Consider the following 19137-nt stretch of genomic DNA (forward strand, 5'->3'; position numbering starts at 1 on the left):
TTAAGTTAGCTTATTGACTTGTTCCTTGGGCATATTAGTGACTTTAACTTTTCTTATGTTTCTTAAAATGACTTGAATTTTAACTACTACTCAGAACTGATAAACTCAACCTCCATATCCCAAAAAACGTCTTTGATCCTTGGCACCTCAGGTGCCAACAAATGGTTTTGTTTTTGATTGATTAAAATCATCACATGGAACCACTTACAGCCTTGCCTCCTATGGAATTGGCACATTACCTCGAAACCATAGGATAGGGCAATAGGCTCATAAAACACAACGTAGCAAACTTAACTGTACTCTTACCATGTCATCAGATCATTGACCACAAAAGAGTAGTATTTGCTAATATACCACCAAACCTTCTTAATAACCAAGTTCTGTTAAGCAGTGTCACATCTGATCTTCAAACAAAAAAATGACCATGAGAAAATAGCCCCAATCGAATCTTTTATTTTTATCAATACAACTAGTGGACTTGAGCCCCAAAAACAAGGCTGCCAAAAAATTAAATTGACCACTCCAAACTAGGCCGTTATCACTCGAACACATAAACCTAAATTGAGTCGTATGAAACCAATGTCACAAGTGACCAGACACCATCTGCTGTGCCATTGATTCTTCCCGCTCATGAACAACTAATAAAATGTACATGTAATGAATGGGACTTGTGAGAGCATCTCAATTATATTCGACAATACAACAAAACAGAAGATGTGAAGCAAAATCAGGATGTTAAAAAAAAACAAAACAAAACAAAACAAAAAGAGAATTCAAAGGGAGGGGAGGGGGTTAAATTTACATTCCCAAAATGCAAAAGCTAAGTGATTTGTTGTTCCCTGCCAAAATCTATTAATGATTCATTTTGTTGGTTTTGTCCAGGTTGTTTCGGATGTGATAGAATTTCCATAATAGACCTGCTTTGAGGATTCATCCCAGTAAGCCTGAAAGATGGAAAAAAGAAACAAAATTGCATGGGGATTAGAACAAAAGAAACTACAAATACATTATGATAAATATAAATATAAATATATATATATATATATATATACATGATTCCTGCCTATTTACACAAGGGTTTCAATCTCGCAAGCAAGGGAATTCCATAAAATAAAAATAAAAATAAAAACAAATAGAGGCCACAACTTAACCACCAACAGCATCAACACCCAGTTTTTTCTTCTTTTTTTTGAAAATATATTTTTCTCAAACCAGTTTTTATTTTTTGAAAAATACAGAAACAAATTTTGAATACTCAACCAGAAAAGGAAAATACACTTACGAAAATTTTGGTACCAGTGGGGTTTCACGACCCACTTCTGACTGCAATAACCGGATTAGTAAAGCAAGGCACAACGGTGGGCTGGCTAGTTTGCAAGTAATGCCTCTCAATAGGCATGCTAGAAACCTGAGATCTAATCCAACCCACAGCAGGAATCAAGGTTTATATTGAGGACCTTACAAGGAGGGTTACCTTTAAAGCAAGGCACAACGGTGTGGTAACTAATTTATGTTTATGTTTATTTTATCATTGTATTGTTGAAGTTATTTTGTTCAAACTTATTATGTGTTTCATGTGTGTCTAAGCGGTGGACATTGATATTTGTACCACATGCACCCATCAGCCAGTATTTACTAGATTAAAGTTGAAGAGTTGCTCTAGTAGAGACTAGTATACCTGCCATCCAGATGGGAGATCTCTTGAAAATTCTTTCAGATCAGGCTGCTGGTTTCCATTAGTAACAGCCTCAGATGGAGTCTGTACAGCTACTTTGTTTAATTGAGCTCTCTTGCGCTTCACCCGCTCCCGCCTGAAAAATAAAAATTCCAATTCACATAAAAAAGAAGAGGCATGGATGATTGCAATGTGTGTGTGTGTGTGTGTGAGAGAGAGAGAGAGAGAGAGAGAGAGAGAGCAACAGAAATACACAAATAAATAAATAAATAAATTTAAAAAAAAAAAAAAAAACTTCCTCCCTAGGAAGCCACCACTCAGCCCTTGATGATGTAAGTAGATGATTTGGTCATACTCAAAAAACAGACATCAAAAGGAAGCTGCAGCTTCGACACACCACATTCAACTCCAGCACATCAATTTTGCATAGAAGTGAAAAAATATAGATGATCATTACAATATGCAAAGGTGTGTGTGCATGTGTTTGCAAGAAATATATCATAAAATGAAATATATGATATAGATACGCAAAAAAGACTGGCAACAGAAATGCAAAAATAAAATAAAATGAACTTCAGATGCAGCCTCCATTCAGCCATCAATGAAAGCCATTTTTGTTCATTACAGAAAAACCAATATCAAGCAGCAGTAATGTAGTTACAAAGCACCATCTTCACTTTACTACACAGAAATATATCATCAACTTCAGGTTTCCATCATTGTCATCATATAGGTTCAAGATTACATACCAATCACCACCCAGAGGCTGAAAGTTAGCATTAGCTCTGGCCTCTCCACTAGCAATTTGCTGTGCACGCCATTCCTGCAATTAAAAGGAACTTGAGGCACCAGAAGCAGCTGACAGAAAGATTAACAAAAGGATAAGAGATTCATTTGCAGACCTCTATTTCCCGTTGTCGCTTCTTCTCTAAAATCTCATAAGCATTTTCAGGTTCATCTTCCTCATCTTCTTGCAACTTCTCTTTGGCTGCCTTCCACTAATGGACAAAATTATTGAATACTTAACAACTCCAAAATACTAATGCACATCCATGACATATATACATATAGAACCTCTAAAGCTAATAAAGTAACGTACTGAACAAAGGAAGTACCTTGTCCACCAAGCTGGAAACTTTCTTATTTGACCTTAATGTGGATACCACAGCAACTGTCCGTTTTTTGCTGTGCGGAACTGAGAAAAAGGAAACCAAGTATGATGAGTCCATTTGTATAGTTATGAATTCCTTCAAGAACTGGTGTTCTTATACAATGTACTTGTGTGTGTGTGTGTGTGTGTGTGAGAGAGAGAGAGAGAGAGAGAGAGAGGCACCAAGGCTCTTATTTTGTACTAATCTTGGTCCTTAAGTGGGAAAAATTCCAATAACCAAACAGCCTCTTAAGGATCAATTATATGAATTGATGAGCAGCATAAAAACATAAATTTACAAGATGAATTTATAAGCACAGCATGTCCCACCAATCAGTTGGCCCTAGTTCAGGGGTTCAAAGAGGGAAAATGTTTGGAGGACTATAATAGCCCAACAAAATGAATAATTCTGTAAAACCCATAACGAAGAATATATTGAATTCTCTGAAATTATCACCATCCCAGCAGCTAGTGATCATGAGCTGCAAGCAGCTGCAACACCTATACTAAGTACAATTACATGGCAATTACAATTTTTGACAAAATATATGATTCAGTAAAGATTCGAACACACAAAATTTGTACAGTCCATATTTAAATATGGTGTCGTGTGCGTCACACCTAAGATGAATCTGACCCACAGATTTCATCTTATGCATTCGTAGCATTGTTGTAGATGAGTAGAATAGAAGAACCATAGAGCACAAGTAGGCAATCATAAAATCTTAAGTTCATGTGAATGCTGTAGGTCGATCTGCATGTGACAATTTGGATATTTTGAAACTTTACCTTTAGATTGAACATTAGTGGCTGTTGATTTAGCAACAGCAGTCGCAGCCGTGACTGCAGTGGTTGACAACCCAGGAGCACTCTCTACTGCTGAAACGGTCACTGGAGCTTGGATGGTAGCCGGCGTAAAAGGAACCTCTAGTGATGCTATGTCAGTACTGACAGACAAACCAACCTCAGCGTTCAATAATGAAGTAGAGTGCGCTTCTGCGTGTGACTCCACAGAACTGATTTGATCAGAACCAAGGACTTCATGACTGGATATTCCGTGTGACACTAAAGATTGTGCACCACTTACTGCTGGTCCAGGGAGTACTGCTCCGTCTTGAACGTCACAATACACAACAGGCTCAACAGGGTTAACTACAACTGGAGCAGCAACAGGGTATGTACTAGGCAATGCTTCATAATAAAGTGGTGGATGGGACACAGCTACCTGAAATCCTTCAGTGTGTCCATATACATTATTGGCTGGGAATTCTGTAGTCGATTGACCATAATACTCAAAGTTAGAAGCTGGATAGGACAGATTGTACTGTTCTGTATAAGAGACTGGTTGTACTGTTTCAAAATAAGTTGGTGGTGGGGGATATGAGAGTTCAGGTGGGTCATCAGGCGGCGGTGGAGGAAACGATTCATTATCAGGAGGTGGCGGGGGAATCCAATCATCATCTGGAGGGGGTGGAACACCAAAAGCTTCTGGCAGCACAAAAGATTCATGTTCTGCAGGTGGATTTGGCTGAATAGTCTGTTCTTCTGGAGCACAATATTTGGCAGCCAATGAATCTATGGTAATTGTGGCATTTTCTGGAGTCGCATCTTCAACTTCCATGTCCACATCCATATCCACATCTTCCCCACCATGGAGTACAATATTGGAAGTTAATTCAGTTGGCTGTGCAACTCCATGAACTCCACTGCTCCCTCCAACACCACTGCCTGAATGAGCTGTGGGATAATCAATTACAGAAACATGTTCAGCTTGAAGAACATCATTATTGGCAACTTCATTTTTTGAATCTTTCTGGGACACTGTTACATAAACATCCGCAGAGGGGAGATCAAAAGAAGAAGAAACTACTTTCTTTTCATTTCCATCTGCATCAATCTCATTCCCCTCACTTTCCCATGAATTATGTGGTGCTTCAGCTTCGCGTATTTTGGTAGAATCGGCAGATTTAAAAAGTTGGGAAACTTCATTGTCAATGGCACCTTCTAGCTCTTTAAGGTGCCTCTCACAGTGCACCCAGAAAGGTAACAAGGATGATCCAAAAGGTAAAAGTGACTTGATGTCAGAAAGCCTAATCTCAACTTCCAAAAGAAACTTTGATATCCATTCATGCCCTTGCATGTGGCTCTTGGAACTGAAATATTTCAAATATAATCACAAGAGAAAATCATTTTACAACAGAATAAAAATTTGGCAAACTTAAATTACAGGAGGAAATCTCCAGTCATCAAGAAGATAGATAATGCAAAAAAGTAGATAAAGAAAACAGTGGTGAAGGATGTCCGTACCCTTTCAGTGATTTTAATCTCTCCAATAATTGCTCACTATGCTTCAGAACTGAAAAACTAAGGTCATTCTCCGTGTCATCTTCTTCATGAACCATGGATTGATCAGCATCTGTGGCATCCCCATTGCACAAGAGAGTATCACCCAAGTCCTGGGAAGAAACACTGTCCCCAAGTGAATACAGTGCAAGGGCTGCATTGGAGCTATTTTTCATCTCAGTTTGGTTAGCATCAGAACCTGGCCTTTTATCTTCCAAACCTTTATCTTTAAATCCATCATTCTGATCCTCTATCTGGGCCTCGGGCTCATCAATTTCTCGAGTTTCATGGATTACATTGCCTGCTTTACAGTGATTATTAGGATGCACTGTTACAGAACCATCCAATTCCATGTCTAAAGTGGAATTTGGTTCATGTGTCCCACCAAGAGGACCGTTTCTTACTTCAGTATCAGGAGCAGTTTTCTGCTCACCCGTCAATTCAGCTCCCTGAGCCAACAGATCAGGACCTGCCCATGAAGTTTCCCCAGTCACAGTATTCCAGTAGTAATATTGATTGCTCTCTTCATGCAGCACAACCTTCCAACTTGAAATCACATCACCGGTTAAGTGAACATCAGAAGTTCCTGTAATAGATGCTTCTTCCGTTGAAACAACTTTGCACAAATCAGCTGTGACAGCAGAATCAATTTCTCTAACGTCATTGTCCTCTCTATTCTGCAAAGGATCTGGTGAAACAGAACCTGTTTCTAGGTCATGTCGTCTTTCCTTGTCAGCATCAAGCTCCATGCTCGCATTGTTTTCCATATCTTCATTTTCTGTGCCTACAGATCCCTTTACCTAAGTCAATGTAAACAAAATTTAGTATGTGAAACACATAATTTTAATGTGGAAAGGTGCTGGAAAGTAAACAAACCCTTTAAGTTTACTCCAGAACTTGGAAACTATTAGGTGATAAATTAAGGCATCACCAGCAAAACAAATAACATTGTCTGCTCCAAATGAAAAGCAGACAGATAGTTTGCATAGAATGAATATGGAGTTTACACATGACAAAAAGCATTGAGGACCTGCCACTACCAAAACACCGGAATTTAGCTCACAGCTTGTAACATTTTAGAAACGTATACTAGCAGAAACTTGAGAAATGCATCCTATAATAGAATCATCTCTGAACTCAAATTACAGGAAGCACAACATGACATCGCCAACATGAATTTTAGAAAAGACCCATCTAAGAAAAAATTTAACTAGACACAAAACCAAACCCAGCTTTAGTTTCTTTGTTCAGGCCAGTGGAGGTGGATAAAGATGGTAGTGGGGACCGAAAGGGGGGGGGGTGTTGTTGATGATGATGATGTCCTCCAGATACTCTTATGCTAATCACTCACTATTAAACTATTAACCACCTGAGCCCGTCATAGCCAAGCTCATGTTTGTTACAAAGAATAGCTTTCTTAAAACTTGAATTTCTGATTTGTGCACCACAAAAGCATACTCAAGGATAATCTATGACATGGGAAATACACCTTCCTCCACAATAGCCAATTAAAAAAAGATTGTGGAATCGATAAATCACCTGTTCATCATCATCTTCAGCAGTGGACTTCTCTGCAGTAACATCGTCAAGTCTTTTACTTGATTCCTCATCCAACTCATCATCACTGTATTGCCCAAGTAACAACAAAGGATTCTCTGACTGTTTACCTGAAAAACAAAATACCAACATGTCAAAAGCCTTCAAAACACATCAAAAGAATCCTACCTAGCAATGACTAACATATCTGATCTCAGGAAAATATATATACTGTAGGTATAAACTACAAGAAAGCAGTTGCTGTGAAAGTCAGAAAACAAAAAGAATAAAACAAGAATAGTCAATCATAATTTGACTGTCAGATTTTCAGATCAACTCATCACAACCACCTGTTACACAATGATTAGTTGTTAGTGAAGCATAAAACAAATAAAGCCAGAGACATACGAACCGCGAAGGAAAACAATTCCTGTCGAAATCTCCAAACCGCTTTGATGCCGCGAAAAATAAAGGGCATATCAGGTCGGGAGTTTCATTCAATAATTCAGGACTTATCTGATGACCAATTGAACGTTCCCGAGACTACAGCCACCCTACATGCTGAAAACAAAAATTCTTTCGGGCAAACAATATGTTCTGTACAAAGTATAATTTCCACCAAAATAATGCGGTGCACATCAAGTCGTCTCTACATAGATCAGTCCTTTTGAAGATAACTGACGGAACCCACCTGAAGATGATGGTGAATTGGGTGACCCAGCACGATGTCTCGGATCTATGTCCCCTCCAAGTTCATCCTGGGCGGAGGAACCACCAGAATCTCCTAAAAAGACAACAAAAATGTCCAAATTAAAATACAATCAATCATAAGCTGAGAATTAATTATGATCAATTTGTAACTGACAAATATGAAACTAATAAATTATCATTATCTTTATCATTAACAACAAAAAAATGGCAAAACCCATTTTGTTATTTCCATCTGGCCATAACAAAATTCAGATAAATCATTAAAATGTAAGCTTGGCTATTTTAATCTATTTTGTCTTTATTGGCTATTTTAACCAAAAAAAGCCTCCCAACCCGAGTTCCCAAACACCCCCAATAAAAAGCTAGGCAATACAATACACAAACCGTAAGTTCTCCATTTGGTACCAGAAGAATCTCCATGTTTGGTTTTGTTTTCATTTTCTGTTTTCCAAGAAAACAAAAACGAATAACCGAAATTATATTTGGCAAACTATTTTTCAAAAAAAATATAATAAAATCTAAAAACACAACTCTTAAACAATTTTCTAAATTTTAGAATGATATATAAACAACAGGTGTTGTTTCCACACCTATCTTTGTTTTTGTTTCCCAAAACACAAAAAACAAAAGCAAACAAATAAAAATGAAAATGAATCCAAACAGAGGCCTTAAACTTTTTCTACATGATAGAGCTTAAATTCATCTATTGAAACCAAGACAATTAGAAACCAAATATCCAAAAGCCAAAATTCCTTTTTTCTAATCTCAGCAACCAAATCATACTAATCAAACAAGCATCAAGCATCAAACTTCAAACCCTAACAACATAATAAAATTCATACATACTGATGTACATGCATGCATACATATATGTAGAGAGGGAGAGGGAGAGAGAGAGAGAGAAAGAGAGAGAGGGCAAGAATTTGAATACCAGAGGGTTCCGCGAAGAGGTCGAGCTTTACTCTACGCCCAGCGGCGATCATGGCGGCGATTCGACGCTCCTTTCGTTTACCCATTTATCTATAATGCTCCAAGATTTGAAATTTTGATTCAAGATCGCGATTGAAGATCGAAATTGAAAGATTCAACTGGAATTGAATTGTTCACTTTCTAGGGTTTCACAGAGAGAGAGAGAGAGAGAGAGAGAGAGAGAAGATAAGGATAGTCCGACTTGTTTTGGATCCGAATCAGACACGAATGTTGTATATTTATAGTTAAGGGTTATTATTGGGCCAAAGGCCTATAATCTGGGCCAGGCTTGTTGAACTTTTACCTGGCCCAATCTTGTACTTTAGTTGGGCTGGGCTAGTTAGAATCAAGCTTGATTTGGGGTTGGGCCTAAAGTGTTGAAGCCTGTAAGAGGCAGTACGTCGGCCCAATTCACCAGTCCAGAAGAAATATAAAATTAAGGGACAAAAAAGGTAAATTACACAAAAATCCAAAAGTATCATTATTTTTTAGCTTTTGAGTTCTTGATTTTTAACATTATAATAAAATAATTAATGATTAATTTTAATATGCTGCAAGATTGTTTGTATGTTTTGTTGTTAATAAAATCTTACTTTACCCACACACTGACACAGACACACACACACACTCGTTAAAAAAAATTAATTTTACATTAACTGGTACCTTTAAGAATTCAATAATAAGACTTGTAAACTAAAATTACAAAAATATATATATACATATAAAGTAGTTTTGCAATTTGTTATTTAGGCCTCGTTTGGGAACAGACTAATTTAGTAACTTTTTGGCTATTTAGCTAAAATATGAGCTAAAAAAAACTAGTACGTTTGGGATGACTTTTTGACTTTTTACGAAAAGATGTGCAAAAAATAGAGACAAAAGAGAATTTTTGACTTTTTGGTATGTGTTGTTGGCCTTTTGACTAATTTAGTAATTTTTTGACTTTTTGGCTAAAAATGAGGGTTCCCAAACGAGGCCTTAGTAAAATTAGTAACAGTAACAGTAACAGTAACAATGAAAACAGAGAAGAAGTGAAGATTGAGAACCAAGAACTGCCTAAGAGTAAACATTTTCGTTATTTAGGGTCGATTATCACAACAGCGGGAGAGATTGATGCAGATGTGGCCCATAGGATTAAGGCGGGATGATGTAAATGGAGAAGTGCGTCTGGGGTATTGTGCGATAAACGAATACCCACTAGACTAAAAGGTAAGCTTTATAGAACGGCTATTAGACCAACTATGTTGTATGGGACGGAGTGTTGGGCAACCAAGAAACATCATGTAGATAAGATGAGTGTGGCTGAGATGAGGATGCTAAGGTGGATGTGTGGTAAGACTAGACAAGACAGGATTAGGAATGAGCGTATTCGGGAATGGGTAGGAGTAGCACTGATAGAAGATAAGTTAAGAGAGAATCGTTTGAGATGGTTTGGTCATATTCAACGGAGACCAACAACGGCAGTAGTGAAGAGATGCGATGTTGTAACGGTAGATGAAAGTGTTAGGGGACGGGGTAGGCCTAGATTAACGTTGACTAGCGTTATAAATAGAGATATGAATCTACTTAATTTGACTAATGATATGACCTTTAATAGGACCGCGTGGAGAAGAAAGATTCATGTAACCGACCCCATTTAATGGGACTTAAGGCTTGGTTTGGTTTGGTTTGCAATTTGTTATTTCAACAAAAAAAAATATATACTTTATACAAAATTTATATTTCATTTTTTAAATTTATGTTTGATTGTATCATTGCAACTAATATACTAATAGTTGCATTAGGGGTGGTAAGGTAGCACAGGTGGTGGTAATGGAGTAGTGGTAGTGGTGGTCGTATCGTGACATTTGTAAAATTTTAGTATGAAAAACGTTTTTGAGAAGGAGATTTGTGCCGAACAAGTGGACCGAGATACGGTAGCATGAAATATGGTGTTAGGCCATGTGAGGGCTAGAGACACTGTGCCTAGTCGAATTGCACCAACACAGCACTTCGGCCCTTTACATTAGGCCGTGCTGAGGGTCACCCGGAATATGGAGGCACGCAGGTGTTTAGCTGAGTTAGGATCACGTGGAATCGGATATTTGGTTAGGTCCGCACGGATGCGTTGGGTCGAACTATGGATGGTTCGAACTGATGTGGGGATTGAGATAGCCCCTAAGATCACTATGTGAGGCCGAGATGCCGAACGGCGCGCCTCGCATCTAGTCGGTTCTAATGGACCAGTTTAGTTTTGCTTGGCAGTGGCTATCAATCATAATGTTTATGTTTATGTTTATGTTTCACTAAGTAATAGCCTGGTTCAATATTCCACGTGGACCAATGATAAGAAGAGGGGGATCTACTCCTGGTATGCATCAATATCGTTTGGTGGTTCGACAAACATTGTTTGGAGGTTTTGGTCTCTACACGTATAAGAAATCACTACGCCAAAACAGGGCATTAACGGCAGTTTTTTTAACGGCGGTTTTCGTTACCGCCATTAAAGATATTATTAAGGGCGGTAACGAAACCGTCGTTAATGTATTTTTAACGGCGGTTTCGTTACCCCCGTTAAAAAAATCGCCGCTAAAGTATCTTTAACAGCGGTAATGAAACCGTCGTTAAAAAAACTGCCACTAAAACCCTCTTTTAACGGCGGTAACGAAATCGCCGCTAAAGCCCTCTCATTACCGCTGTTAATGACGGCGGTCTTTTCCGGCAGAGCTCCGGCGGAACTCCGGCGAGTGGTGACCACGTGCGGCCAGAGGTTGAACATGACCATCTACAATAAAGCAAAAGTAATGTTTAAATATTTATTTAGGGAATATATTTCATATAGAGTGGCTGTGGTGGAGTGGTTGGTGTGCGTGGATTAGAGGTCAAGGGTTTGAGACCTGGGGGGTGCAAGAAGAGAGAATTACCTTTTTAAAAATTTGAACCTATTTACGGCGGTAAAGAATCGCCGTTTTTGGTCCTATATTACTGCCATTTTTGGTCGACTTTTAACAACGATAATTTACCCTTTTACGACGGTTGTACCTTTTCCGACATGAGTATAAACAACGGTCCTAAATTACCGTCGTTAAAGGCTTTAACAGCGGTTTTACATCCTTTAACAGTAGTAAAAAACTGCTGCTAAAGCCCAATTTTGGCGTAGTGAATGTAGAGGGGAGCACAATAGCTTGTCCAAAGAAGGACAACAGATGTAGTACGCCCATAGTCTCTGAAGCTGCATGGCCAGTCTTGAAAAGGAGGAGCATGCAACCGTTAGAGGTAAGCTATTTTTGATATACTCTCTCTCTCTAGAAAGTGCTTTGCCTTATCTCTTATTCTCTAAGTGTGCTAACTTGATCTTTGGAGGGTTTATCTGGAAGCACACCACCGGGCAGCTCACCGTCTTTTTATTCTCAGGTTAAGCGACGTTATAGGAGGCTTGGACACAAAGAGTATGGAGAGCGACAAAATTTCCTTCCCGTATAATTGGCGTCGTCTGTGGGAATTCGTTGATAGACAAACCTTGGTCTACTAGCCTTGTTGACTGTCTTCCATGGCGAACGTCGACGAAACACCGCTGTCCGTTACAGACGGAATCACTCCAGAGTCAGTCTGGAGAAGAGATGGCCCTCCCACTATTCCAACCATGGTGGGCTTAGAGACCTCATCTAGAGGGCAGCCCAGGGAGGCACGAGACAAATACGTGAGGAGCACTAACCATTCAAAGAGCCCTGAGGGTCACCAACGGTGAAGAGAATCGTATGCTTAGCGCTTGGAGCACAAACTCAGAGACCATGACGCCTTCATTCGGAAGATGGCAGCGGAAATGGAGACGTTGAAGCAACAAATCAAAGGGAAGGGTGTTGCTGGAGTGGGCGACCACAGTGAGCGCACCCAATCCCGTCGCTCTGATAGTCATCACCAACGGGGGACACCCTCGTTCTTCATCACCAGAAGCTGCGGAGTTGGCGATTCTGACCCACCAGTGGAGAGGTTCTACACGCACGACAGCAGCTACAGTCCCTTGCGTCCGTCGATGACGTCGAGATACTCTTACTCTGCCCGTTCGGAGGACCTGAGGAATGTGATGGAGGAGTGAGCACCCCGCAAAGAGGCACAAAAAGTGCCGGCGTTGCAAAGGCTGAGCCTCCAAATCTGTTACAGTGAGGAGGTGGCCATGTCGGCACCTAGAGTGATGGCTCCAGCACCGATTGACAGAGAGCTGGCAAGACTTACCGTTACCCTATTGTCTCCAAAGATCGAGAGCACACCACTCCCTACCAGATTCCACTAACCTAAGTTCACGTTATGCGACAGCAAGACGGATTCGTACATGCATGTTAGTCATTGCCAGTAAGTGATGGCAGGCCATCGGTGCAACGATGCCTTGATGTGTCTCATGTTCCCCACAAGTTTGGGAGAACTGGAGCTAAAATGGTTCGAAAAGCTTTTAGAGGGAAGTATTGAGGAGTGACAACAACTAGCGGGAGCCGTTGTCACCAGATTCAAGACCAATAGTCGTACACCGAAGGAGGTCGACCACCTCCTGGGTATCAAGATGGAGTCAGGCGGTTCTTTGAAGGCATACAATGCCAAGTATTGGAAGACTTACAATGAGATCCTCAATTGGCCCACCAATTCGGCGATCACCCAATACAAGCGAGGTTTACCAGTCGAACATAGGCTGCGAGACTCACTCACAATGCATCAGTCCATAACCATGGAATCCTTAATGCAGCGGATTAACAAACACATCCGAGTTGAGGATGATGCCGCCACCGCCACTGCAACCGAGAAGGCAAATCCGGTTTCGGCAGAAAAACGAGTGGCCGGAAGGTTCACTCGGTAGGGCAGGAGGATTATCGCCCTAATAACCAAGCAAGAGAGCAACATTGCGGAACTAACCATAATGACAAAAACAGAGGCCATTGACTGAGCTAATACTCCACGTAATGAGGAGGAAGATGCCAAGAGAAAGTTGAAGGCGCGGACCGATATCATGACGATCTTCAAAATCCCAATTTATCGCATCCTTAATGAAATCCGAGGTGAGCCATACATCTATTGGCCAGCAAAATTGGGAGACGCATAGAGGGGCTTCAACTTAAGATACTGCTACACTTTCCATGAAGAAATGGGACACCGAATGGAGGATTGCGTGCCATTGAAACAGCATTTGGAAGAACTGGTCGCAACAGGGCACTTAGACCAGTACATAGACGGAGGTATGATGACGGCTCCATAAGGGCAAGCCGAGCCAAATGGGCTAGACGTCTTGGATGTAACACCTCAAGGAGTTATCAACGTTATTCACGGAATCATTGAATCGACTCGGGTATGCGAGCTTAGAGGGATGACTAAGAGGCAGAGCACATGAGGGAAATGCTCTCTGATCTGCCTGTCGTGAAGAAGGGGAAGACCGAGATAAAACACATCTTGACATTTTCAAGCAAGGACTTGAAAGAATTCAAACACCTCACAATGACGCCTTAGTTGTGACACTTTGCATCAAAGACTTCGACATAAAAAGAATACTGATTGACCAGAAGAGTTCGGTCGAGATCATGTACTACGATGCATTCAAGCAGATGAAGTTGGAGGACAAAAACCTAGCTCCAGCAATGTCTCTTTTGGTCAGCTTCAACTCTCAGCCGGAATGGCCGATCGAGAAAATCATATTGCCGGTCAAGACTGGGTCAGTTACGAAGCAAGTAGAGTTTTGGATGTTGAATGTGCCATCGACCTACAACCTAATCTTGGAGAGAGGTTGGTTGCACACCATGCATGCAGTAACGACGACTTATCACTAGGTCATGCGCTTTCCTGCTCCAACTGGGCAAATTGAATAGGTTTAGGGGGACCAAGTGATGGCAAAGTAATGCTTCGTCGCAGTAAATGGTAGCCGGGCTGCCAAAGGCTTTGTCCAAATGACAGAAGGGCCAGAAGGAAAGGAAGTCCTAGAAGATGTGGGAAGAAAAGCCGAAGAGAAATCAGTTAAAGACTTGGTGGAGGTTCGAAATGATGAGAACGATCCGAGCAAATTCTTTCTCTTGGGCTTATCATTGTCCAACATTGAGCGGATGGACTATGTCCACTTCCTGGTCTCCAACATTGAAGTTTTTGCGTGGACGCCTTACGATATGCCTGGTGTTGATGCTAGCTTCATTTGCCACTAGTTGAATGTCTTTTCCAACGCACGACCAGTTATACAGAAAACATGGCGCGCGGCCCTATACCATGTTGAGGTGGTGGCGGAGGAGGTCAAAAACTTACTAAAAGCCAGAGCAATTGAAGAAATGCAATACCCTAGATAGATCTCTAATACGGTGGTAGTGCCGAAGAAGAATGGGAAGTGGCTGGTATGCATCGATTACAAGACGGTCAACCGTGCCTGCTCGAAGGATAGTTTTCCATTTCCAAGGAGCGACCAGTTGGTGGACCTTACCGCTGGTCACCAAAGGTTCAGCTTTTTAGATGCATACCGCAGCTACCACCAAATAGCCATGCACGAGCCAAACAGAGAAATCACATCATTCACCATACCAAGATGCTTGTATTGCTACAAGGTTATGCCTTTTGGCCTCAAGAACGCCGGTGCGACTTTTCAAAGAATGGTGACCAAGATGTTCGCCCCCCTGTTGGGCCGCACTATGGAGGCCTATATTGACGATATGGTGGTGAAGAGCAAAAACGAATCCTAGCACCTCACCAACCTAGTTGAAATGTTCGTCATCCTCAAGCACCACAAGTTGCGATTGAATGCATCTAAATGTGCTTTCGGAGTGGGAATTGGAAAATTTTTGGGCTTTCTAGTTACCAACTGAGGCATTGAGGCCAACCCTTCACAAATCAAGGCAATCCAAGAGCTGGAACAATCAAATTCCACAAAGGACATATAATACCTTGCCGGACTGGCAGCCGAGCTGAACAGATTTATCAGCCGGTCATCAGATCGTTGTAGGCCTTTTTTAAAGACTTTGGAAGCCAAGTTTTTCTAGGATGAAGAATGCAACCGCGCTTTGGCAAACCTGAAGACATATCTCTCTTCCACCCCAATCCTGGGCACACCATGGCCAAGCGAAGAGCTCTATTTATACTTGGCAGTTTCTCAGCATGTGGTAAGCGCGATTATAGTCCGAGCTGAAGGGATTCAACACCTTCCTATTTTCTACGTCAGCAAGACACTGTTCCTGGCCGAATCGAGATATTTACCACTTGAAAAATTGGCTCTAACTCTCACGATGGTCTTCAGAAAGTTAGCGCACTATTTTCATGCCCATACAATAGCATTGTTAACCAAATTTTTGCTTAAGGTGCTTTTTGAGAAGGCAGATTTCATCGACAGAATTTTGAAATGGGTAGTAGAGCTGGGGCAGTACGACATCAAATTTCAGCCCCAAACAGCCATCAAGGCGCAGGCCTATAGACATCTCATTTTTGACCGTCCTTACGACTTGGACGTCATCGCTTGCACACCCAATGATAAGTGTATATGCTCGTTAAGTTCTCGAAGCCCTCAACGAAAAGTCATAACTTTGAGCCCTTCAAACCCTGCACCCATGTTGCCTTGCTTTTGACCAAAACCTTGGATTTTTAAGCATGCAACCTCTGGTGGCTTGCCTGCCGGCCATTGCTGTGGGCTGCAGGCCATTGCTTCTGGTTGCCGGCCACCATTAGTAGCCTGCCAACCACTAATGTATTTTATGAATATTTTTTGCCAGCTGTGCCAACTGTTTGCATAGATACATGCATCTGTTCACACGTATATGTATATATATTTTTGAGGGAGTTAGTTGGTTTCCTATATATAGGAGGCCTCCCCTTCTATTTTGAAGGTTGGATTTTTTGGAGCAAAAAATTCTCTCTCTACAAATCTCTTTTGAAATTTCTTAGCTTTTTACAAGCTTTTTCCTATACACTCTTAACCAAACCTCTTCATATTTGAGTTGAGGTACCTTTGAGCCTTGTTTGAGCTCTTGAGGATGTGTTTGCCTTGATTTGTTGCCTAGAATTGGTTCTCTACTTGCTTTATTTACTCTTTTTCCTACTGTTTTTTCTTTATTTTTGGGCTGTAAAAACTTTGTATTTTTAGGCTGAAACCTGGGTTTTAAGGCCAATAAAGGTTAATGGGTGGTTCACTCTTCTTTTCACCTTACTCTCAAGGCCTTTATCCTTGTGTTTCCCACATTTACACTAATTTTTTTTTTGAGATTTTAAACACTGATTTTCAGAGTTATTTCAGCGGCTAAAATCATGGTTTGAAGTTCAAAATTGAAGGGGTTAGCCTTCCCTCCTTGTGTTTTGTTTACTAGACTAGCATGATCCATGTTTTAGCCTATTGTCCTAGTTATTTTTGTCTTAATTCTAGCAAGTTTTAGAACTTATTTGGCACTGTTTTAGGACTGTTTTTAAGTGTTCATTGCATTTGAACCTTATATTGCATGCTTATAGTGTAATTGTCCTCATAAGTTTGGTGTTTTAGGCCTTAGACACCACCTTATTTGAGTTGATTGCATTTATTTAGTGTTTTTCTTACTTGTTCTCACCTTTAATCACCTTTGCAACCTCCCTCCTTTCTTGGCTTTTTCTTTGCTTTGAAAGTGGTTTCAAATTAGTTGTTTGTTAAAGCATGAGATTGAGATGTCATGCTTAATGGTTTAATCCCTTTAGGGGTTCATTACCAATGGTATAATGTCTCTTTTATGCCCAAAGTAACACTTGGTTTGAGCCCTCTTTCCATTATAGGATTTAAATTCACTTGTGGACTTAATTGATTAAAGAATTAAGAGGTAACTAAAATGGAGTAATAAAATTGGTGAATAAAAAAGGTGCAAGATAATAATTTGGTTTGGGTTCAATCGGACATTAATTGAACCCTTGAGTCTTGAGTCGTTTCATTCTCATTAGTGATGAAAACGGTTCAAGATTCATTGTTTACTACTTTTCTTGATTTTTCATGATAGAGAGGTGGTTTTGAGAGTCTTGCTTTGTTGCATTCATTGAACTTGCACACTTGATTCATAAGCCATTATGCCATGAAATTGCATCCATTGGTGGTTTGTGAATCAAATTTACTATTCCTTTGAGTTGTTCAAATGATAAAGAGGGTTAAATTGTGCAAACAACCCTTGAAAATATCCTGTCCCTGCTCTATTTGCTTTTTGTTGGAGTAGAACAATCCAGTCATCAGTGGCTGATAGGCTACTATTGGTGGCTGACAGGCCATCATCAATGGACGGCATGCTCTTTGCCGGCTACCTGTGCAAAATCCAGCAGTGTACTTTTGAAGCAAAACAAAGTTGGTCTGGAGGTGGAAATCAGTGCAAGTGTTCTACTGTGCAATAGAGGCATTTAGCAACAGAAACAGTGGCTTTTTCGGGTGGAAAGTCCGTGCATGCATGAGCATTCCTTGTTTCTCGAGGAGGAGTAATTTGAATAGTTAATTTGGTTACTTCGTTTTGTAATTAATTAGTTAACTAATTTTGTCTTGTAATAATTAGTTAGCTAGAATAGTTAATTAATTCAGTTTGTAATAATTAGTTAAGTAATTTAGCTAAATTATTCATTTGGTTTTGTAATAGTTTCTTAATTAGCTTAGATAGCTAGCTAGTTAGTTCATTCGGACCCTCCTGTGTGAGGGCGCAATGTTGTAATAATGTGTATTTCTTCCAACCCCATGTCTTTCTCCTTTTTATTTAACTGCTTACGATGGTTAGATTAGAGCATCATGTTTTGTTTAGTATAATCCATGCTTGCATCTACTTGTATTGCATGTACCGAGGTTCAGTTCATCATTTTAACTTGCATTATCGTTTAAATACTTCTTTGCATACGTGCTTAGACCGTATGCTAACAAATTGCTTTATTTGCCATATTAGTAGCCAAGCTTAGTAAATTGCATATCGCATGTGTTGCATTAGTCATGTCGCATAGTTAGAAATCTTGCATTTTTCTAACTCATTTCTTTTTCGGCTTGGAGTACTAGGTGAGCCTTTACTCGCTTTAGCATATCGTATGCGTGTGATTGTTGCCATATTTAGCATGCTTGCCATGAGGCTAAATGCTTAAATGATAAATTGCCTGAATGCCTGTGGATGAAGGCTAATTGCTTGAATTGGAATACTTTGAGTAATGTTCATATGCGATCACTTCCTTTTCAAGTGGTATATATTCGAAACAATTTTCAAAACAAACATGAATCAAGTGTTCCAATTCTTGCAAATTAGTCTATACTTGTGTGTGTGTGCATCACATAGTAATGTTAGCCTAATAAACCGAAACAAGAGCATATAATATACATAAGATTCATATCATGATTAGTAGAGGCCAATCTTTGATCAGGCAAGCGGGGGTGCTCAATTCATGACCTTCTCCTCTCGTGCCTAAGTTCCCAAGCCGAGACAATCTTGGTGATGACAGACACGTGGCCTTTGGCAGGAGTCATAGGTGTCCTAAATTTCTCAAAAAAATATTTAGGTGACGACTCTGTATCTGGCAAAATAGTCCATTTTTGGCATTTTTGATTCAAAATCGATTTTTTAAAAGATTTGTCGGATTTGGACTCTTTGGTGTTTTTCTATTTCACATTGCACTTGTGACATTAGATTCAGAACTGCGGGAGTCCGATATTATAGGGCTAATTCATCTTCCGAAAGGAGCACAAAAAGCCGAGCTACAGTTTCTGGCGACTCTGCTGGGGACTTAGAGAACTTGACTCGAAATTCATGATATGATATTTTATCTACACTTACATGTTTCTTTGCATTACATTTACATT

General features: G+C 40.1%; 1 protein-coding gene across 4 annotated transcripts; it reads right to left on the reverse strand.

Moving 5' to 3' along the window:
• Positions 1–433: 433 nt before the first annotated feature.
• On the reverse strand, positions 434–8599 carry LOC114304219 (WW domain-containing protein). 4 transcript variants are annotated; one of them, XM_028249401.2, is made up of 10 exons: positions 8347–8599; positions 7396–7488; positions 6708–6835; positions 5133–5968; positions 3615–4978; positions 2791–2870; positions 2578–2673; positions 2425–2498; positions 1679–1811; positions 434–944 (listed from the first exon to the last, which is right to left on the reverse strand). In XM_028249401.2, the coding sequence occupies exons 1-10, from the start codon at positions 8429–8431 to the stop codon at positions 861–863; spliced, it is 2973 nt and encodes a 990-aa protein (XP_028105202.2). In that variant the 5' UTR covers positions 8432–8599; the 3' UTR covers positions 434–860. The 4 variants fall into 4 exon arrangements, with proteins under 4 accessions (XP_028105202.2, XP_028105204.2, XP_028105203.2 ...); XM_028249403.2 differs by having other exon boundaries at positions 7117–7488; XM_028249402.2 differs by having other exon boundaries at positions 5133–5962; positions 8347–8595.
• Positions 8600–19137: the final 10538 nt, after the last annotated feature.

Source organism: Camellia sinensis, chromosome 7 (genome assembly GCF_055761805.1).
Source record: "Camellia sinensis isolate YWXY chromosome 7, ASM5576180v1, whole genome shotgun sequence".
Taxonomy (NCBI): Eukaryota; Viridiplantae; Streptophyta; class Magnoliopsida; order Ericales; family Theaceae; genus Camellia; species Camellia sinensis.

Bases quoted from the DNA above. Each gene is read 5' to 3' on its own strand.
- LOC114304219 (XM_028249401.2), bottom strand. From the start codon at position 8,431: ATGGGTAAACGAAAGGAGCGTCGAATCGCCGCCATGATCGCCGCTGGG. The intron at 6,836-7,395 runs GTGGGTTCCGTC...TTTGTTTTTCAG, and splicing joins CAATTCACCATCATCTTCAG to GTAAACAGTCAGAGAATCCT. The intron at 5,969-6,707 runs GTGATTTATCGA...ACATTGACTTAG, and splicing joins CTGAAGATGATGATGAACAG to GTAAAGGGATCTGTAGGCAC.